The sequence below is a fragment of the Miniopterus natalensis genome, chromosome 8, assembly GCF_054644295.1.
Source record: "Miniopterus natalensis isolate mMinNat1 chromosome 8, mMinNat1.hap1, whole genome shotgun sequence".
NCBI lineage: Eukaryota > Metazoa > Chordata > Mammalia > Chiroptera > Miniopteridae > Miniopterus > Miniopterus natalensis.
The window spans coordinates 41,292,592-41,316,415 of record NC_142088.1 but is presented as its reverse complement, the minus strand read 5'-3'; the positions used below and the strand labels follow the sequence as shown (position 1 = coordinate 41,316,415).

The window sequence follows — 23,824 nt, the reverse complement described above, 5'->3', positions numbered from 1 at the left end:
TAATATGTCACATATACAGGGTGGGGCAAAAGTGGGTTTACAGTTGTGAAACACTTGAGTTTATTCTTGTATTATTATTTATTTATTTTCTATACAACTGTAAACCTACTTTTGTCCCACCTTGTACATTTTCTCTAACCTATTATAAATAACAAATTTCTTGTTTTTAAACTTATCCTTTTATTCCCCTGTGAAAGTTCTTAAAGTAACGTGTAAACTTGCCCAGAACAAAATACTTACTTAAAGATATTTATTACAATAAATAGGTATCTTTTGAAGGCTGAAAGTTAAACATTAACTCTTTCAACTTTATTTAGCTCAGACCTTTGTGTTGCTCTGTCTTCTACCAGAACTGTTACTTGAAACTTAGGAGTGTCTGAGAAATCTTTGAAACATATTTGATGGAAGATATGTGAAGTTATTTGATCATGCTTTGCAGTGCCTTGTTGAGAAGATGGGACATGGGGAAAGTTTTTTAAAAATTAAAATATGCATTATAAATGTCTTGACATGTTTTCTTTTAAACTGGTAGATTATAAGCTTCTCTTTATTTAGGTAGTGTTTCTTTTTTTAATTTTGAACTAAAATTATATTACTTTACCCATCACTACTCTGGATTTTAATTGCCGAACAACAGACTTATTAAAAGTATCCGTTTTTATTAGTTTCCTCTTGTAATTATTGAAATTGTACAGATTCTATAAAGTATGCTTAAAATGGTCTCTTCACATTAGATTGCAGTTTCAAGGAGAAATATTAAATAGTACTTTTAAAATAAAAATCCTATCAAATGCAGTTTATTTGATCTTGAATGTGAATGGATTTCAAGGACTGGTGTACATATTAGAAATAAACTGCTGGGCAAAATGTTGAGGAGCTATATTTTAAATAATAGCTCTTTTTTATACCTATAAGTAAGTTATATATAAATGTTGGTGGTACCAAAGCACTGAAAATAAAACTTGTGATAAACTCCATCCATGGTTCTGTATCCTAAAATGTAACTGAATGATAATAAAGTGCTATTCATCTGCAGGTGCATTGCTTCTACTTAGTTAAAAGATGGTTGAAAGGACAGGAATTAGTAGCATGTTGTATTAGCCTTTTGTAGTGTATTTTGTCCTAAGCATCTTAATTTCCCTGTTTTGAATGCTAAGTAGCAAGGGTCTTGGTTTAGAACTAATACCCATCATGCATGTAAACGGTATGAAAGAACTGCTTAGTAAGTTAACACAAAGTGTTCTTGTGTCAGTCCTTGTGGAAATAGATACAATACAAACATTACAGCTGAACTCACGGCAAACTCCATTAAGTAAAAACCTGGCCTCATTGTTCAGGAAAAAGTTTGAATAGAATGCAAGCTCATTTTGTTGAATGTAATGTCAGGCTTTTAGAGACTGTATTGAGGGATAAGGTTTTGTTAAGTTGAGACCAATTCATTAAGTTTTATTGCCTGGTGAGAAGCAGTAATACTTTATTGTAAGACTTCATCAAATATTCATGGTTAAAGAAAAGTAGTAAATGTATTCAATCAAGTGGTCTTTTGGGGTTTTGAAAAGGATTATGAAGTCTGCTCAGCTGATAGTTTTAACATTCATTGAGGTTGTTTAACAAGGGAAATTTTAATCTCTGAGTTTAATTTTGTTGTCCAGGCTTGTCTCTTTTTACTGTCACAAGTCCAAGTCCATAAGAATTGTGTCCCATTATAAGGATGAGTGGATAATATATCTATTCATATAATTTCTGTATATCCTAAGAGGATGTATTTTAAAAATTATCTTAATTTTGAGTTCAGTGTATGAGGGACTTATGACCTGTCTACTCATTCACTATGAGGTTGCTATTCCTTTGGTCATACTCACCTCACTACTGCTGGTGATATTTTCATGTTTTGGATAATATGGTCTTCTTGACACACATTAAATAATAAGCATCCTTTTGTTTTAGCCAGTTCAGATTGTCCTGAAGGGAAATAATCAGCATTTTCTACATGATATTAGAAATTTCAGTAGCTCTCATTCTTGCACTTGATTTCAGGCTACCTGCCTCCTCTTTTTTTATTTCTTTGTTATGCTTTAATCTCAGATATATGTGGCAGTATCTAATGTATATGAAACTCGTCCTTTCCCAGTTAACTACACGTTTACTTTAGTTTAACTGTGAACTGAAGTTTTGTGATTTTTTTTTTATGGGTTTTGTCTATTTCAAAGAAATTAAGCATATTTAACTAAAAGTCAAGTTTGTTATTAATTTTTTTCCTATGTTCTTTAACCTCCATTCCTTAGGCAGATGATGTTGAGGGCAAAATTAGACAAATCATTCCACCTGGATTTTGTACAAACACAAATGATTTTCTTTCTTTGCTGGAAAAAGAAGTTGATTTCAAGCCATACGGAACCTTACTCCATACATACTCTGTTCTAAGTCCAACAGGAGAAAACTTTACCTTTCAGATATACAAGGTAAAAATAAATTAAATATTTCTTGGGTAAAAGGACTCCATATACCCGAAACCTATGTGCTATTTTGTTATTTTCAGTGATTTATTTTAACTTCAGGAAACAAATTTTTGTCAGTAAAAACAAAGGTCTATTTTGTATGTGTGTCTGTGTACACATCTTAATCTGAGACTTCTAAACATTTTCCCACAGGATTGTTTTATGTTCTGCGCACTTTCACTTACCTCTGTGATGAGTTTCACCTGACTTTTCCTGGCTTTTTCCCTAGGCTGACATGACATGTAGAGGCTTTCGAGAATATCATGAAAGGCTTCAGACCTTTTTGATGTGGTTTATTGAAACTGCTAGCTTTATTGACGTGGATGATGAAAGATGGCACTACTTTCTAGTGTAAGTACAGTTCTAAAGCAATAGTAGACCTTATTACCTCCACAAAGCCAGCATTTTAATTGTGGCCGCCCAATTATTGGGACAGTATAATGATATTTTTCCCAGGAAAGAAAAACTATTGTTTATGAGGCTTGAGTTTTCCTTCATTATGCTTTGGGAGACCTTGAGAATAGAGCTGAATTAAATGCTGTTGTCGGTTAGAGCCCTGAATGTAGGCTTAAACAGTAAAATGAGCTTTGCCTGTGTTTTCTTTTACTTGCCACCTATTCATCTTTATAATAGGCAAGTGCACTGAAGTGATGTAAAGAGGTCTGATTTATCCAAGTTGCTGCACACCAATTAAGTGAATTGTACATTCAGAACATAGCAGGTGTACCCATTGGGCCCTCACAGAGTAGCTTGCTGACACTGAAAATTCAGTCAGAGAATGGAAAAGAAAATGGACACTGCATGGGAGCGTGACTGTAATTGACCTGCTTGGCTTTCTGTTTTATCTGCAGATTTGAGAAGTATAATAAGGATGGAGCTACGCTCTTTGCGACCGTAGGCTACATGACAGTCTATAATTACTATGTGTACCCAGACAAAACCCGGCCACGTGTAAGGTAATTGGCAGTATAACACGTGCCTTGTCTTTTATTTCAGAAGGAACTGCTGAAGTTTCCAATACTTGTTATAATAGTGTTGATTTGTTTAAAAAAAATCAGTTATTCATTGGTTTTATACTGATTTATTTAATTGTTCCCTTGGAAACAGTGAGGAAGATTAAAGCCAATTTGGAGTGTCTTGATAATTTTTGGATTTCTTGACAGTTGATTGAAAAAAAATCACACAGACTTTAAAATGTTCACAATACTCTAGTGATTTGCAATTTTTAAACTGGTCATGTTGTGATATTTTAATTTTAAAATCATTTCTTTACTGTAGTCAGATGCTGATACTGACTCCATTTCAAGGTCAAGGCCATGGTGCTCAACTTCTTGAAACAGTTCATAGATATTACATTGCATCTCCTTCTGTTCTTGATATTACAGGTATGTAAAATTTGACTTGTTACTAAAAGAGCCTTTCTAAAAAACAACTTAACTGATTGATTTTTTGGGGGTCAGAGATAACCATTCTATTTTAAATAGCATTGTCCTTGGGTCTTTTGGGAACTGTCTAAAGATGGCTTAAGGTTCCATTTTAAATCATAAGCTTTTGTGGGATTGGATTACATCTCTACATATGAAGCGCTTATTAATTGAGCAAATTGGAGATCATGAACTGAATATATATTGGGAAATCTTGGCCAGGAATGAATATGTTGCAAGTTTGGTGTGACTTATTTGTTAATTTTATTTAGCAAATGGTTGCACTGCTCAGAGACCATGCTCTAATTTTCATGTAGGGGCAGAATGTTCTAAACTTTACTGAGGAAAAAAAGCCAAGTAAGTAGTTCCTGAATAGATTACACATTTCTTAAAGCGTGTGCTTTATAGTCCTAAATTGCATGCCTTCTCAACAGTATTTATAAGGTGAAATGTAGGTCTATTTGTTTTGAATACATCTTTCAGTATGAATTAGCCATAGGATGAATAGGATGCTGAGAAGGAGGAAAGAGACGCTACTCTAAATGGAGAGGTCATCATTAGATGGAATTACAGATGATACATGCTATGTAAACGTGAACTACCACAGAACCAAAGTGGCCCAAGAAACATTTATGTTGTCATTTTTTTCTTCTTTATTAACATTGTTTCAAATTTGTTACTCATGAAGTTGCTGATTGAACTGAGAGTTACCTCCCCCCACACCCCCCAAGAAAACTTACTATACCAGACATTCACATCCAAATTAGGTATTAAATGTTATTAATTCTATAGGAGTTTGAATACACCTTTGTTTTTAAAACTGCAACACTTAGCATGCACAAAAAATGTTAACCTTTTAAAAATGCTATTTTGGAATTTTACTGATTTGTTTAAAAATAAAAAAATACACTGGATGTGCGACTAAAGAATATAAATAGGCTAGTAGGCAGATTATTAGTGTCTTCCTTTTTCATGTAATGTAGTGGTTTTGCTTGTCCAGTCTAAATAAAATTAAAAGTTACCCCAAAATAGATTTTGAATTGATCCTGTAAATTAATAAATTGGAAGGAAAGCATGTTGTTTTTTAAAAGGGAGTTCCATGTTTATAGAGTTGAATTATATTTTCATCTGACTTTCCTGTTACTGTGAAATGGTTTGGAAGCTTGGGAGATAAAGCCGTCGTTACTAAAGTTAGTCTGTATCAAAAGTTTTGTGACACCTTCACTAGCTTAGTGACTTGTAAGATTACAGAAACATAGTACAAACGGTAACACTTCTTTTTAGCTAAGCTGAAAATTGTTTAGCTTCTGTTTACTTTTAGAGCTTGGACTTGGTGCTACATGAAGGAACTTTTTTTTGGTGAATTTATTATGGAGACTTCGAGTTCACATAAGTAGTCTTTGTCTTCTGTAGTGGGTAATGTGTCAGCAGGGGTTTTTTTCTGTGAAGCCTCTTAACCACTTTCTTCTGTCTGCTCCAACCAATAAAGTCCTTGATACTTAGCACCAATTAGCAGATAAAGAATTGTATTTCTTAAATCTCAGTGAAGAGTCATCAATAATGGTAGCCTTTACTCATTTCAAACTGAAGTCTCTAAAGAGAAAAGGCTAAACATGCTAAAGGACTTCTGATTTTGAAAACTGGGGTATCCGCCTTTATTTTCAGCATTAACATTTCTCAGCATTATAAAATACTAAAAATGCTGTACCATCTGTTCTCATTAAGATAGTTCTCCTAGATTCCATACCCAGTCCTTTTAAAAAGTGGAACTTTCTACTCTTTAGTCATTTTAGTTGCCTGTTTCTCCATTATTTTTTATATTTTTCTTAACTTTGTGGATCTTTAGTAGGCTTTGGATCTCCCTTTGAAATTCAGGATATTCTTTATATTGAGATGGCCTTTTCCTTACTTGACATAGAGCCAGATATAGTGATAATTAAAACTTACCATCGATGGCCTGTATTACAGGATACTTAGGTGTTTGTGGTGTAATTGGCACCCTTTCCTTCTTTTTTTAGCACTTAATTTTAAAGTAAAATACTAGAAGACGATTCTTTATATCATGTACCATCTTCCTTTTGAGGATGTCAGTATCTTAGGACTTTATGAGTAGAATCAGTGATTTGTTTCTTCCAGAATTATGAAGAGAGTTGCATTTGACAATAGAAATATTTTCTTATTCCCTGGGTACATACCTAGGAGCAGAAATTATGGAAAGTGTGGTTACTGTGTTTCACCTTTTGACAACCACCACACTATTTTCCAAAATGACTACCATTTTGCATTTCCACAAGGAGTGTATGAGGGTTTCAATTTCTCCACATCGTCAGTACTTGTTATTGTCTTTTTTTATTAGTCATTCTAGGGGGCATGAAATGGCATTTCATTTGATTTTCATTTCCCTGTGGCTAGTGATGTTAAGCATTTTTTCATGTGCTTACTCTCCATTTGTATATCCTCTTGAGAAATGCGTGTATAGATCCTTTGCCCATTTTAAAAATTGTCTTTTTACTGAATTATAAACATTTTTTAAGTCTGAATACAAGTCTTTTATCATATATATGATTTGTAAATATTTTTTCCTATTGTGTGGAATGTCTTTTCATTTTCTTAATGTATCATTTGAAGCACAAGAGTTTCAAAATTTTATGTAGCCCAATTTATCTATTTTTTCTTTCATTGCTTGTCTTTTGGTTCTGTTATCTAAGAAACCATTGCCTAACCAAAAGCCATGAAGATTTACTACTGTTTTCTTCTAAGAGTTTTATAAATTTATCTTTTACATTTAGGTCTATAATCCATTTTGAGTTCATTTTTGTGTATGGTGTGAGGAAAGGGGGTCCAACTTCATTCTTTGGTTTGTGGCAGTCCTTTTGAGTATCATTTGTTAAAAGACTATTCTTTCCCTCATTGAATTGTGTGCCCGTATCAAAAATTGTTTATTTTTAACTTTCAGTTCAAGTCCTTGATCTACATGTCAATCCTTATGCTAGTACCATTTTGATTACTGTGGCTTTGTAGTAAGTTTTGAAATTAAGAAATGTGAGTCCTCTAACTTCTGGTTTTTTTCGAGTTTGTATTGGCTATTCTGGGTTCTTTGCATATCCATATGAATTTTAGGATGAGCTTGTTAATTTCTGAAACAAAAAAAGCCTGGGATTTTGATAGGGATTGCATTGAATAATTTGTAAAATATTATTGATATTGTAACAATATTAACTCTTGTGATCCAAGAACTAGCCCACATTTTAACATTCTTTGTTTCAAGACCTCTACTGATCAGAAAATGAAGGCTTAGAGAAGTGAGGTGACTTGCCCAAGGTCCTACATCTGTGAATGACAGAAATGGTACTCAAACTCATGTTCTCTGATTGTGCAGTATTCTTTGTACCCATCATGTTTTGAGTTTTCCTTGTCCACTACTTAGTCTAATTTAGGTAACATAGACAAACAAAGGAAGATTTATGCTATTCAGATGCAGTGAAGAAAGGATCAATATCATATTCTCATTTTACTCTCTAACAAAGATTTGCTTTTGTAAAAGGAAGAATTTTTTTAAATTAAATGAAAGAAGTATAGCAGACTATAAAGGTTATTAGATTAAAGTAAGCAAGTTAAATAAACTGAGTTTTGGAACCCTTAGATGTCAGAAAATACTTGCGTTTGGAATTGAATCTCTTGCTTATACAGCTACTTTAATTGAAAATAAAACTAAGATGTGTATAGTAACACACCAATCAAAAAGTTTACATTTGAAAGGAGTAGCTCTAGTATTATTATTGTATTTATAAGGAATAATTCTTTCACATTGTAACTTTTGTATATGTATAATTGTTTTAAGAAAATTTGCCTTTCTAGACTAGCACATATAGTGAGATTGTAAATGATGAAGACATTATGTTGGGTAAAGGAAATGTTATTCTGCTTTATTTCTTTAGCGGAAGATCCATCTAAAAGCTATGTGAAATTAAGAGACTTTGTGCTTGTGAAGCTTTGTCAAGATTTGCCCTGTTTTTCCCGGGAAAAGTTAATGCAAGGATTCAATGAAGATATGGCAATAGAGGCACAACAAAAGTTCAAAATAAATAAGGTATTTAAGAATATAACTTAAATATTGCAAATACATTAAGAATACATGTGTGGAAGGTAACAGTTGTTAAGAGTACAGGCTCTGGCACTGGCCAGTGTTGCTCAGTGGCTAAGAGCATCAACTTGAGCACCTCAGAGTTTCAGGTTCAATTCCTGGCCTCTGTTGGGGCTTGTGCAGCAGGCAACCAATTGATGTTTCCTTCACATCGATGTTTCCCTCCTTCCTTCCCTTCTACTCTCTAAAAAACAATGGAAAAAATATCCTTGGGTGAGGATTTAAAAAAAAAAGTGAGTACAGGCTCTGAAGTTAGATTGCCTGGGTTCAAATCTGGCTCCACCACTTGCTCTGTGACTTGGGGCAATTTAGTTTATCTCCTGTGCCTCAATATCCTCATTAATAGAATGGGAAGATAATTTATTTAATGGCTATATTAAGTGTAATAAGCAGAAGAAAAGTGGATAGTAGGGTCTTACTTTTCCTTTTTAAGAAAATGTTTATCTAAACTGGTAAAGTAGTTAATACCCCTGGAGACAGTATTGGCAGGGAGAAGGGTTGAAGTAAAACACTTAACTTTCACTTTATGTTTATTTGAATTTTAAAGTAATAAAAATAGCATGGGAGTTGAAAGGAAGGAATTTCTTAACCTTATCTAAGCAAGGGAATCAGAATATTTTGGATTTGTATTTGATCTAAGCCTTGAAGAATGGGTAGGATTTGGGATTATGAAAGTATGTGGAATGAAGGGTATTCCAATAATAAGGACTAGCATTTGATACTACTGACCTCCCCTCCCTTGGCTTCTAATGCACTATAGTTCCTGGTTTTCCACTTACCACTGTGATCATCTTTTTTGTGTGTGTTTAATTTTAATTAAGCATCAAATGCACTTTACATTGATAACTTTTAATACTGTAACTGTGATATTATAAATATCTTTTTCAAAAAAGGTAAGTGATTTTCTTTTTCCTGGGAAACATGGAGATCCAACTATAAGCATTAATTTGGCCAGTCTAGGCCACTATGGTTTAGTTAATACTAATATCTAAATAGGTGTTCATATTTCATGTCCACAATAAGGCAGACTGTGAACTTCTGCATCATTGAATTTTAGCACAAATTTCATGAGATAATTCAAAGGAATGTCAAATTTTTGAAGTGCAAACTCATAAACTACATTAGGATCACTTTTTTGCTTGAGGTGCATCTGACTTGAGAATACAGGTGATTTTTCTTTCCTAATTCCTTGGGAAAATATTTCTGCAATGTCTTATGTCTTCTTTACTATGACTGGATTGTTTTTAGGAAAGATTATTAGCTTTGTGGTTAGTTTTGCACAGTTGATAAAAATCTATCCAAAAACATCATAAGGGAAAAAGTTGTTTTTCAAAGGCTGCAGGAAGAAGAAAGAAAGAGCACTTCCTATTTGTATAAGCACAAACACGTAAAGCTAATCGTACTGCAGGTAAATCCAATATAGCATTAGACAGATCTATAAAAATGAACAAAAGATACATATTTACTTTCATTGTGCCAGTAGTCAAACATTAGATCTGCATGAGAGTTGCATGGGAGCAGTTTGCTGTTTCAATATAAGAGTTCAAAGTCCTTTTTGTTTATTTGTCCTAATGATGTCCACATCCCAGATAAATTCAGTTCAAAAAATGGAAATTAGGGCAAAGACTCCATATAACAAAGCACAAAGATATGCTACTAGAAGTTGCTGTCCTTCCATGGGTAATGCAGAAATAAAAGTTTTGGAAGCAGAAAAACTACACCATCCAATAATTCCAATGGTGAGAATGATTCCTCCGTTCTTTGCAAAGAAAATACCACTGCAAAGCTGGAAAGTAGTATGATGGGAAGAAGACAGTATCCAAGGACATTTGCCACACAGCCATATGAAACAGCTTTCGTGCTCATTAAGTTTAATAAAACATTCTAGACATCCAGTTGCACCGATCCCATATACAAAGCCAAACTAGATTTTGCTAGCCAGTAACTGTGGTTCCAAAGGCAAGGTAAAAAACCATGGATCCTACCAGATCAGTTTCATTCACGATGCTGCTATCTCCCCCCTTTTTTCCCCAATTGATTTTAGAGAGAGACATCGATTTGTTTTCCAGCTATGTCTGCATTCATTGGTTGATTTTTTTTTTTTTTTTTTTTTTTTTAATCCTCACCTGAGGATATTTTTTCCATTGCTTTTCAGAGAGAGTGGTAGGGAGGGAGAGAGAGGGGGAGAGAGAGAAACATCGATGTGGGAGAAACACATCGACTAGTTGCTTCCTGCATGCGCCCCAACCAGCGGTGGGGAGTGAACCCGCAACCCAGGTACGTGCCCTTGACCGAGAATTGAACCCATGACCGTCCAGTGCGAGGGCCAACACTCTAACCACTGAGCAACACTGGACAGGGCTCATCTTTTTTGAGATACTTTCACTGGCTTCTACTCTTCTGTATCCTCCCTAAATACAATTCATTCCCAAAGTTCTTTAGTTAGTTCTCATTTCTTTTCATTCTATTTATTCTGCCTGGGAGATCTCATCTAAATCCTCAGTCCATATTTCCCTTCTGAGCTCCAAAACTATACCACAAATTTCCTGATCACTGACCTAAACAACTTAATTTGAACTGAAACTTTCCATCTTCTCCTGCATTAAATCGCTATAATGGCTTTAAGATAAAGTATGTTTTAGAAATAACTGATGTCTCTTGACTGTATTAAACCTTTATTTAGTAATGAGAATTTATTTAGTAGCTTAGCTTTTAAAAGAAAGGGAATATGAACACATTTTTAAAAATCATGTTTTGTTTTGTTTTTCTTGAAGAAATTAAAGCTCTTTAGTATGGCACACAGAGCCCATCATAATCATGACTCTGCCTACCTTGCTAGCCTCAGCTTCTTACCCTTTTGCCTACGTGCTCTGGCTTTATTGAACCACTTGCTATTCATTCCCGAGCTATGCTACATCTTCCTTTTATTTTCCTTTACATATGCGTACTATTCTCTTTGCCTTTGATAACCCCTTCTTCTGTTTCTCCATCTTTGCCTGGCCAGATAGTACTCATTTTTCATGCTCAGCTCAGGTGTCCCTTCCAAGAAAGTTCAAATATCATCTTCCTGACTGCTCACCTACCCCCAATAAATATATAAGTAAAACAACACAAACAAAAACTATGGCTACTCCTTTGGCTTCAGTGATACCAAAACTTCCTAATTCTAGTATTTCTTTGACAGTTTTTCTCTGTCCTCTGCCTGCTCTTTAACTGTCACTGTACTCTAGGGTTCTGACATCTCCTCTTTTCATTGTGTATGCTCTCCCTAGTGATCTTAACCAGGTTTGCAGTTTTAACTCTTGCCTATATACTGGTATTGCTTAAATCCTCACCCTTAGACTAGAATTTTCTGCAGATTTATATGTTGTTCTGCCTCCTAAACCTCTCTAGACTGTGAAAACTGACTGTCATTCCATACCCTCCTCCACAGCCAATCTTTCCTCTTCTTTATTTCTAGACTCCTTGTTTCCTTAGTATCCTTATTTGTGCTATCTCAGTTCATGCCCCCATCATTTTTTTACCTGATTTAATAGCTCAACTTCCTAATTGGTCTGCCTGCCCTTCTTTTTTGCTACCACTTCTGTGTAGCTGAGAGAATGCTTTACTTAAAACTCAAATTTGCATACTTTGCTCACTTTCCCATTTCTGACACCTACTAGATAAAAGCCCAGTTCTTCACCCCACTATATAAGGCTCTGTGTGCTCCAACCTCACTCTTCTTCTGCACCTTGCTTTTTATTTTGTGCTCCAGCAGTGTCAAGCTCCTTCTGTTATGTGTGTGTGCATGTGTGCATAGGTGCACATGCACACACACGATACCCTCCCTTTCTGGAATGGCATACTCTGTTCCCTTTAAAATCAGCTCATGATTCCCTCAGGAATCCTCTTCTAACATTTCTCCCATTCCCGGGTTATGCTATCATAATACCTTATGCGTATTTCTATCATTAAATTAACTATATCTCAATCATTTGTGTACCCACTAGACTGCCAGCTCCTTGAGGGCAGAGACTATCTTTTATTGCTTTTGATCTGGTACCTAGCACAATTCTGGACCATGGCAGGTATTCAGTATATCCTGTTCTTTTGGGGAGGTGTCACTATTTGTAACTTGAGAAGTTTATATATATTTTTTTGTTCCATTTATTAGCAACATGCTAGACGGGTTTATGAAATTCTTCGACTACTGGTAACTGACATGAGTGATGCTGAACAATACAGAAGCTATAGATTGGATATTAAAAGAAGACTAATTAGCCCATATAAGGTAGGACTTTCAAGAATCTTAAACATTATATTTTTATCTCTGTTTAAAATAGAGAAAAAAGTCTAGCAAATGCCAGTGTATGGGAAAGTCCAAGTCATTTTGCTAAATTAACTTTTACAAAAGTGGAAAATTGTCTTTGTTATAAGAATTCTCAGTTTTCCAATGTAAGCTACAGATCTCTTTCATGCATTTAAAAACTAACCCCAGGGATGGTCTACTCATGGTTATTTTTTTCTTTCATTTGTATGCATCTTTTAAAAATCTGAGTGTCTAGACTCTTCCCTAACAAATTACCTTGAGTTTTTTTCTGAGTCTCTTGTCTTGCCATTTGCCACATATATTATTTGCCTTTGCTCCCTTCTTCTTAAATACCACCTCTGTTGCCATATATAACCTCTATACTTTACCATAGCTGAACTTGCGACTTAGTATTATTTACCTTTTTTTTTTTCAGCATTCTTTCTTCTTGCCCTCCTTTTCTTTTTGTCATTTCCAATATTTTCTTCTAACTCAAATATTTCCCCTCCTAGGTCAGCTTTGGCCTCATCATCATTTGGCCATTATTAAGGTAGATATTATCCACGCCAACTTGTGTGAATGGGGATTTCTTACGATAGTTGCAGCTGGGCAAAAAGCTGATGAGGGGGAATATTTGTTAATTTATTCAACAAATAAATATTGAGCACCTGACATGTGGTTGCTGCTTTTATGTATACTATACCTGTAAGCTTATATAGCATAATAGCTGGAACATAAATGACAAATCTGAATGTCTTAATATTTGAGAAAGTAAATTTTAAATAATTAATAGATTAAGTACACATAGTTTTGATTTTCCTACATTAATTCAGGTTATTTGAGTCTGCTTTATGGAGCTAATATTTTGAAGGTTGATGGTATATTGGGTCACACTATCCCTTGTTGAATCCCAACTGTTCTTCTTTATAGCATCTTATTACTTGGCAGTGTAACTGTATTTCCTAATTTGTCATTGTAATTCTGTTCAAACATATCACATTCTGAATATAAAAGTATAAAACTAATTTGTAATAATGATCATTGTATCTTGAATTCATATATATGTGTGTGTGTATATATATGTATATATATATTTCTTCATAGAGTCATTTCATTAAGCAGTTCAGTGGATTAATTTTCTATCTTATGATCTGCATATAATAGGTCATGATAAATTATAATGATCTCTCTTCCCAGAAATTGCCTAAAGGAGCATTTTATTCTTTGATGTTTATCAATTCAGAAACATCAGAAAATTGGTAGAGAGGTTTTTTTGCAAAGGTTTTGATCTTTAAGTAATAATTTTTGGGCTAGAAATTTCTTTATGATAAAATATGGGCATATAGAACAGTATAATTAGATGTTATCACGATTTTTAAAATTTATCTTTATTGTTGGAAGTATTATAGATGTCCCCTTTTTCCCCAGTGACCCCCCCCATTTAAGAATATTAAAACTGTTTTTAGTACAGTAAAATAATTTGTTGAATTATACACCTTAGATATTTATGTGACATTTTACATAGGCAGACTAGCGGACTTACAATTCTGAGTGTAAATACTATTCACAGAATAATGCCAAATAATGGGAATTTCTGTAGTTCATAAAAACAAGTATTTTCTATTTCTAAAGAATGATAATGATTTTTATATTATTAAGTATCCTTACCTGTCCAACAACTTCACCTACCAAAAACTGGTTATTAAATTCTTCAGGTTCTTAACATCCAACATGGTTATCATCATTCTTGCACTAAAGCTCATAGGCAAATTACAAATTCTTCAGATACTTGTTCTAACCCTACTTACAGCAGTGTGCTTTTTAATAAACTTAGTTATCCAATATTTTATCCAGTTGAGAAAACCAAGAAAGATTGAGGGTCCCCTTCCCCCACTTTGGTTTGAAGGCCACAATGCTTAGGATAGTAAACCTACCACAAACTTTGGGAAAAACTAGAAATTAGTTAAATGTCCTATAGGCATGGAAGAAGTTGGTTGATATTCGTGTACTTTGTTTTGTTATCACAGCATTCTCAAATACAAAATTTTATTTAAGAAATAAAACTGCCAAATATTGAATGTGGTTTAGAATTTTTTTACGTCTCTAAAATGTATGCCTGCCTAATGGGGATAATACATTTTATGAAAAATTATAATTTTGATTGTCACTAATTACTGAAGTATGAAATAATTTATTGATTGATAGCAAAGTGTACCAATTCTGTGCTGCCTTTATTTGAGGGATCAAGTTTACATATCAACTTAAACACATTCTCCCACTAAGAAATTACTTGGATAGACATTAGAAGTACTTGTACCTTACTTAAAAAGTTCTTTAAACATTGATGATAATTCATTTATATCAGTGCCAAGAAGAGATAAAAATAACTTGTATTAACTAGAATCATTTTTTAAAAGCACAAAAAGAAACTCCATTTCTAGAACAGAAGTAATTTTCAGGTGTTCAAGAAAAGATAAATTTGAACAATTTGGCCAAAAAAAGGAAAATTGGTGCAGCTGCTTGGTTTCAGCATTAAACCCTTTATATTGTTTCACAGGCATATGTTAATTCCTAAGTGGTTTACTAATATAAAATGTAGAATGAGTGTTAAAATATTATTGGGTTTGGAATCAGGAAACTCGGTTTTAAGGTCTAGTTCTACATTTTACAAATTGTGTGACTGTTGATGACAGCTGTATATAAGGCTTCTGTTCTATACAATGGAAATGCAGAGCTCCATAGTGAGGAACTAAACAGAAAGAAATACAATACAGTGTGCATGTTTTTAAAGATATTTTTAAAAATTTCCCTAAGGTTTAGTACTTTTTTTAAAATGTTTTTTATTGATTTTTTTAGAGAGAGAGGAAGGAAAAGGAAGAGAGGGAGGGAAACATCAGTGTGAGAGAACCATCAATCATTGCCTCCTGTATCCACCCTGACCAGGGATCAAACCTGCAACCTGGGCATGTGCCCTCACCGGGAATTGAACCGGTGACCTTTTGGTATATGGGACAACACTCCAACTAACTGAGCAACACCAGCCAGGGTTTTAAATATTTTTTTGAGAAGTCTTTGGAATTTAAATGCTTCTGCACCATTATTATTTTAAAATTCTTGCAAAAGAACCTTATCTCTATACTTCACAAAAAAGACTAGTTCAGCAGATGGAAGTTAAGGAACCCTTAGAGGTGTTGGCATTTTTGAGATAATATTTGTAAGCCCTCTTGGAAATCATGAAAACAAGGCAAGAAGAAAGGATTATTTTCTGGAAGGGGATTCATATACAAGCCAAATGTTAACATAAATTGACATTAATACCATATTTAATTAATTTGCTTAATTAAAAATTATCAACTGCTATAAACCATGAAGGAATTAAGTTTTTGTTTGGGGAGAAAATTATTGTGAAGCCCATAGAATTGTTTATTCCAATCTTAAGTTCTACCTTTCAGTATTTCATTTTGTGCTCCTAATGTAGTTACTTTGCTAGATAGAGGTGTTCCCCAAATCAGATTTTTTTAAAAAATTTTGTTGGTTTTTTTTTTTTAATTGGTCTTGGAGAGGGGAAGGGAGGGAGCAAGAGAGAAACATCTATGTGAGAGAGAAACATCAGTCGCCTTTCACTGGTGCTCCAACCGGAGATTGAGCCTACAACCTAGGTATATGCCCTGACCGGGCATCAAACCTGCCACCTTCTGGTGTATAGGATGACGCTCCAAACAACTGAGCCACACGGGCCAGGGCTTAAGTTCTGTTTTTACACATTTTTAAAAGATTAATTTGTGCCTTGACTGGGTGGCTCAGTTCATTGGAACGTTATCCCCTACACCAAAAGGTGGCAGGTTCAATGCCCGGTCAGGGCACATACCTAGGTTTCACTTTGATCCCTGGTCAGGGTGGCTTGGGAGACAACCAACCGATATTTCTCTCTCTCTCCCTTCCTCTCTCTCTAAAATCAATAAACATATCTTCAAGTAAGGATAAAAAAAAGAGATTAATTTGAAATATACATATACAAAGTGGAATACATAGTTTAAGGAATATTAAAGATTAATAAAAATACCTCAAAATAGTTATTTTTAAAATTGAACCATGCCTTTACATGTTTGTGAGTAATTTATATATATATAGTTTTATATTTTTTCCATGAAGTTTTACAATTATCTTTTATTCCTAGGTACTTAGAGCTCTTGAATTTAATTCATAGATTTACTGCCATACCAATTAAAATTACAATAGATATTCTAACATGCATCTGAAAAAAATTGACAGTGAAGAAACTGAAGGTGGTAAGGAAGGGGGAGATATATTGGAGAAGTAAGCTCTCAGAGAGTTAAAAATAGCATGATTTAAAACAAGTTATAGACACATAATTCATTCTGTTCATTATCTGGAACAGAATTGATAGTCTAGAAATATTTAAGAATTTAATATGATGGTTCTACTATATATAAGAATTTAATATGATTGGAAGCATCTTCAAGCAGTGGAGTTAGATTACTTAATAAGTATTACAACTGGTTAGCAATTTAGAAAAATAGCTCATATTCCCATCACATACCACAATACATTTTTTTTTTTAAATATATTTTTATTGATCTCAGAGAGAGGAAAGGAGAGGGAGAGAGAGAGATAGAAACATCAATGATGAGAGAGTCATTGATCGGCTGCAGCCCGCAACCTGGACATGTGCCCTGACCAGGAATCGAACCCCGATCTCCTGGATCCTAGGTCGATGCTCAACCGCTGAGCCACTCCTGGCCGGGCCACAATACATTTTTGATGCAGTACTGTTGAGTTCCTGAACTGTTTCCTAAAATTAGATGTTCCTTTATATGATGCAGTCTTGCCTCTCAGCAGAAAAATATCACTGTTACAGCAGAAACAAAGCATTTGTCATCCACGTTATTGAAGAGTAAGGAATACACGGTCTTTTCTGGCTTTAGGAAATAAATTTGAATTCTCATCAGTTCTCTAGAACTAATATTGAAAATGTAGTTAGTGAATCAGCAACATTAACATAACCTGGGATCTTGTTAGAATTGCAAACTCTCACCCACCCCAGACCTACTGAATTAGAATCTGCATTTTAACATGGTCCCCAGCAAGCTGTGTGTACATTCACATTTGAGAAGCACTGCTTTAGAAGGGCATCTTGTATTAATAAAGTTAATTTTTTTCTTTGTGATTGTAGTAGTAGCAACCTCATTTAATTAGCTCCACCAGTTTAGACCAAGTATCAACCTAATTTTTTTATAGTATCAGCGTATTTCAGTCTAGGCTTATCTTCAAACTTTATTGTTATTACCTTGTTTTAAAAGTGTGTGATTATAAATTTAGCTTAATATTGAGCTTTTTAAGTAGTGATCATGACACATGTGCCTACTATTCCAAAATTATTAGGGTTTCCTTTAAGGGACATTTATTTGTTTTTAGGATGGATTTAAGATACTGGGTTTGGGGGGGGGCAGTCATGGTTTATTATCATTTGAAAGGCAGTTAAATATAGGAACTAAAAATACAGACTTCCAACTAGATCATTAGGGTTTGAATACTGGCTCTTCAGCTTACTACCTCTATGACAAGTTATTTAACCCCTATATCACTTTTTTTCTTCATCTACCAAGTGAAGAAAATTGTACCTAATCTCATAGGGTTGTTAGGATTCTATGTAAAGTGAGCTCTTTATAATATATTCTAGTAAGAGAGTATTGATATAGTAAACCAGAACAGTTGATCCAAAATGCAAGAAAGTTTCCTCTACTGCAGTTTCCACCCATCCAGGAATCTTGGAGTCATTCATTCCCCGCCCCCCCCCCCCCCAACATCACCCAATGTTTTCTTCCCTAAATCTGCCCTGTCCCCTCCATCTCTGCTGTTATACTGACTTGGTCTAGGATTTTAACATCTGTCGCTTGAATTCTTTCAGTAGCTGCCAACTTGGTCCTCTAGTCCCATCCTCAGCATTATTGATACAGCATTGTTCTGACATGGCTTCCTGCTTAGAAGTCATTACCAAATCCCTACTGCAAACTCCTCAGCGTGGTGGTTTCCTTCTCAGTAAAACAGGGAGGGTTTGATAAGATAATGTATGTCTGAATAGTACAGACTCAATAAGTGCTTAAAGTGTCACAGGTTTTGGTTTATCTTTCTGAAACTCTTCCAACAATTTATGTTAAAAATTGATATGTGGTCCATAACTATATCACTGGGTAAGGGAATTTAGAAATGAGCATAGTGTCAGGAAGAAACCATCTTGGAATTAAAATTAATTAATTAATGATTGAATAGTGAAATTAAGAATAATAGTGCTTAATTTCAGTTGTCTTAGGTTAATGTATTTTATTTATTAAAGAAATATTTGGATGTCTACACAGTTATTTTTTATGCTTTGGCAAGAGGGCTGTTAGTCACATACCTGTATTTACCATCAATTAACACAAATTCCAGGTCTTCTGGTTAACTCCTTTTAGAGGGATTGTAATGTGTGGTTAACTTTATGTTTAGGCTTCATTAAAAAGAAAACTGTATAGGACAAATTTGGGCATATTCCTACCACTCTTATTTTTAATATTGGAGACTTAAAATTCTAAGAATATAAAAGAACATATCAGCTTTCTTAGTCTAACCAATAATTGTGTTTGTTGCTCAGAAAAAGCAGAGAGATCTTGCTAAAATGAGAAAGTGTCTCAGACCAGAAGAACTGACAAACCAGATGAACCAAATAGAAATAAGCATGCAACATGAACAGCTGGAAGAAAGCTTTCAGGAACTTGTGGAAGATTACCGACGTGTTATTGAACGCCTTGCTCAAGAGTAAAGATTATACTGCTCTGCACAGGAAGTTTGCAAATTTCTGTACATTGTGTTGTGAAATATATGATAGTTAATTTTAAAATCTTGTAACATTTTACTTACATTAAAAGTTATCTATCTTTAGTTGAATATTTTCTTTTGGAGAGATTGTATATTTTAAAATACTATTTAGAGTCTATGAGCATATATTACATTTTAAAAAAAGATACAGCTTCTGAAATACTACTGCGATTGCTTCCCTTCTTAAACAGTATAATAAATGCTTAGTTGTGATTGTTAAAGTGTGATATGATTCTTAAACATTTATGGTTAAACTTTTCAGTCTTGTTAAAAATTTTAGGTTTTAAGCTTTTATTATTCTTTCTACACTTTGCTTCCAAAATTTTACATCTAGCACCTTTAAAACACATTTCTTTGAGGTCTTCCTAATAATCTTTTTCTAAGTAGAAATGTTCCTGGTATAGATTTGTTTTGTTTTAAGCAAACTCCTGTTAACCACTTGTTGGGGGTAGGGTGGGTAAAAAAGAGAAGAGACTAGATACAGCCTAAAATCTAAATTTGGCATCAAATATTTGAAGATAATTTAGAAGTTCTAGCATAAACATTTTATAAATAATAGTAATGTAAGATAATAAGATAAAAATCCGTTTCTAAAAATCCAATTTACACCTGGCTGTGGTGCAGTAGTTAGAGCCTTGGACTGAAAGGTTGCAGGTTCGATCCCCGGACCCCGTCGGGGCAGGTGCAGGAGGCAACCAATTGGTGTGTCCCTCTCCCCCCTCCCTCCCTCTCTCCCTCCCTCCCTCTCTCTCTCCCTCTCTTCCTCCCTCTCTCCCCTCTCCCCCTAACTACTTCTACCCTTCCCTCCCTCCCTTCCCTCTCTAAAACTCAATGGTAAAAAGATCCTGGGGTGAAGATTAACAACAAACAAAACCCAATTTACACCATTATTGAAATCTTGTGTAAAATGAGGTGTGTACCTGTTGTGATTTGCTATAAGTTTACCAAGATGTTAGAAGTCCAACAAGAAAAAAAGTAATGATAAATTGATTAGTATAGTGTTACTTTATTTTCATTGAAGTAGAGTATAAACTGCTTCACACAGAATCATAAAAGAGCTTGGTGTTTATGTGTGCCAGTAAGTAAGGTTTTATTATATATATATAACCTCAAAAATGGAATGTAACTTGAACTTTTAAAATCCAATTTGTTCAATGCTTAAGGCAAAATCCCAACTCAGATAGGTACTTGTCTTGTCCTTAGATCAGCTTTCCATCATTAATACCTCTCAAACATAGGATAAGCAAAGTAACTGGTACTCTTTGGACACACAATAGCTGTGGCTAGCAGCTCAGCAAGGGCACTAAGCCATCCCCTCAGAATAAAGTGTTGTAGTTCTCAGAAGCTTCTATATAGATAGAAGTTGTCGATTTCTGACAGAGAGAGGTACATACACTTAATTTGTTACAGATGGAATAAACTCGTTCGGGTAAAATCCTTCCCGAAACTATATGAAAGCAAATTGTTTTCCATCTAAATTAGCTAAATTTTGAACTTATTATTGAAAATTCACAATTGACACCTAAAGATGAGCTCTGAGGTTTAAAAAATAATCAGTACAATCTAAATAACCTTTCAACATACTTTTATGTAGAAACCATATTGGTTTACATCTTTACTGTAATATACATTTCATTCTTGTATTATGTGTTGCAGTGGAATTATACAGTGTATTTTACTCACTTGGGGAAAACTGTCTATATAATTAGTATGCACATAGTACAAAAAGGCAAAAGGGCATACAACTGCTGTTTCTTATATCTTGCATATCTTTCAGAGATATATGCATAAGTGAGCATATATGTATATATTTTTTATATATAATATACATATGGTAACCTCCCACATATATTATTCTCTTTTTAAACTTTTGAAGATCATCGGAGCTATCTTGTTTAATGGCTGCATGGTATTCCACTGTATGGATATACCATAAGTTACTCTACCAGTCCCTTATTATTTAGGTTGTTCCAATATTTTCCATTACAAACAATGCTGCAGTGCATGTTCTTGTATATGTGCTATGCACAGATGTGCAAATACAGTAGACCCTTGAACGATGCAGGGGTTAGGGGTGCCAACCACCCACACATAATAAAATCCACATGTAACCTAAGTCAGTCCTCTGTATATGCAAATTCCCAACTGTGGATTAAAAATACAGTTGGCCTTTGAACTGTGCATGTCCACTTAGATGCAGAAATTTTAAATCTATGTATAAGTGGACCTACGCAGTTCAATCCTGTGTTCAAAGGTCAACAGTATACCTATAGATTAAAGCCGTAGAATCACAAACTTTAGTCTGACCTCATTCTTACAGTCAAGATACTATGTTTACAACAGTTTAAATTATTAACATGAACCAAGGTTATGGAAGCTTGATATTATACCAATTTGAAATAAACTCTATGCAGACAGGAGCATACTGGACTTCTCCAACCATCTTCCACAGCTAGAAATGTGAATTATCTCAAAGGCACAATGAGTTGAATGCTTAGGCCTGTGCACATGGCTTTATTTCTTTAGTCTTGCTTAGCTCTTCTCAAACGTTTTCATCCAGAATTGCTCTACAGCAGGGTTTTTTAACCTCAGCAATACTGACATTTTGGGTCAGATCATTCTTTGTTGTGTGGGGCTGACCTGTGTACTGTGAGCTGGTTAACAGCATCCCTGGCTTCTACCCACTACATGCCAGTAGCACTACCCCCAGCTCCAGTTGTAACAACCAAACATCTCTCTTGCGTTGCCATCTGTCCTCTGGCAGGCAAAATCACCCCTGAGAGCCACTGCTACATGGGATTGAATATTCTTCCACTTTAAGCACTTTTTATTATATAACATGGACATAGTACAAAATTCAAAATGAGTAGGAGCTTTTGATGAGAAGTAAACTGCCTTTCCTTCCAGTCACCCAATTCACTTCTCCAGACGCAATTCTTTTACCAGTTTCTTTTTTCCCCCTCAGAGTTATCAGTCTGCAAACATCCAAATGATGATATACTATATTCAGTACTCAGAATCTTCCAGTTAAATTTTACTCATATTATTTTTTATTATTATTGATTTCAGAGAGAGAAAGAGAGAGGGAGAGATAGAAACATCAATGATGAGAGTCATTGATCGGCTGCCTCCTGCACACCCCTGCTGGGGATCGAGCCTGCAACCTGGGCATGTGCCCTGACAGGATCAAACTGTGACCTCCTGGTTCATGGGACGATGCTCAACCACTGAGCCACACCAGCTGGGCACTCATATTGTTATTACTACATATTAGAACACTTCAGTCCTAAACACCTTCATTCTAATATTCCATAGTGTGATATTCCAGTTTGATTTCACTGTGTTCAAACCAATCCTTTATTAATGGACATGCAGGTTGTTTCCTGTCTTCTGCTCTTACAAGTAGTGCTGAATATTCTTGTATAGACCCCATGTGGGAGTGTGTATGCAAGACAGAGATGGAATCACTGAGTGAAAGGGTATGACGCTTTACATTTTAGATTTTGCACTCATTTGAGACAACAGATAAATCTGTGGACTCTATTAGATGATACGGAATTTTGTTAATTTTCATAGTTGTAATAATATCATTGTAATTGTGTAGGAGAATGTCTTTATTCCTAGGAGTCACGTTTTAAGTACTTAGGATCAGAGTCATGACATCTACAAATTACATTCAAATGGTCCAGGAAAAAAAGCATATTTGTGTAGGTGGGATATATATATATGCATAGGCATATCTATAGATACAGAGAAAGCAAATGTGACAAATTTTTTTAAATTGTTGAATCTAGGTGGAAAGTATATATAGGTGTTCACTGTATGATTCAAACTTTCTACATGTTTTAAGTTTTCAAAATAATTGGAAAGAAAAGATACTGCATATACGAAGCAGACTATGAAAGAGGAACAATCAATGAATAAGAAAGAGCTCTTAAGAGATTTAAAACGGCTTTTCTAATTCAAGCAGCAGAAACTTGGGGTATAACGTTGAAGAAATTTCCCAGGACATCAAAAAGAGAGAAAATAGAAGAAATAAATCAATATGGGAAATCTGATAGCCAGCTTATTTTCATTTCAGAGAGGAAAAGCAAACAGAAGGACATTATCAAAGAATGAGAGGATAATGCCTTAGGAGTAAAGAAATGAATCTTCAAATTAGAAGTGCTCACTGGAGGCTGAGCAAGCTTAAATCACCATTGCCCGGCCGGCGTGGCTCAGGAGCTGACCATCGACCTAGGATCACGGTTCGATTCCGGGTCAAGGCACATGCCTGGGTTGGACGCTTGATCCCCAGTTGGGGCGTGCAGGAGGCAGCCCTACTCTCATCATTGGTGTTTCTATCTCTCACCCTCCCTCTCTCTGAAGTCAATAAAAATATATATTAAAAAAATCATCACTAACATCCACTGAGTGCTTATTATCTGCTAAGCACTTGGATCAGTTATCTCAGTTTTCACAACAACCCTCTGACGCACACGGTAATATTAAGTGAGGTTATTTTGCCCAAGGTCACATAGTAAGTGGCAGAACTAGGATTTTAGCCCAGGCAATACAATTCACTTGCATTCTTAACCACTGTACCACTTAACCT

General features: G+C 34.7%; 1 protein-coding gene across 2 annotated transcripts in view; it reads left to right on the top strand.

Moving 5' to 3' along the window:
• The window catches only part of HAT1 (histone acetyltransferase 1), a 41,623-nt gene extending 22,172 nt beyond the window's left edge, over positions 1-19,451 (top strand). For both annotated transcript variants that reach the window (XM_016204650.2, XM_087819775.1), the window contains exons 5-11: positions 2,286-2,462; positions 2,728-2,849; positions 3,350-3,454; positions 3,777-3,883; positions 7,861-8,012; positions 12,220-12,336; positions 19,007-19,451. In XM_016204650.2, the coding sequence (XP_016060136.1) occupies positions 2,286-2,462; positions 2,728-2,849; positions 3,350-3,454; positions 3,777-3,883; positions 7,861-8,012; positions 12,220-12,336; positions 19,007-19,174 (948 nt within the window). In that variant the 3' untranslated portion in view covers positions 19,175-19,451. The remainder of the gene's footprint in view (positions 1-2,285; positions 2,463-2,727; positions 2,850-3,349; positions 3,455-3,776; positions 3,884-7,860; positions 8,013-12,219; positions 12,337-19,006) is intronic.
• Positions 19,452-23,824: the final 4,373 nt, after the last annotated feature.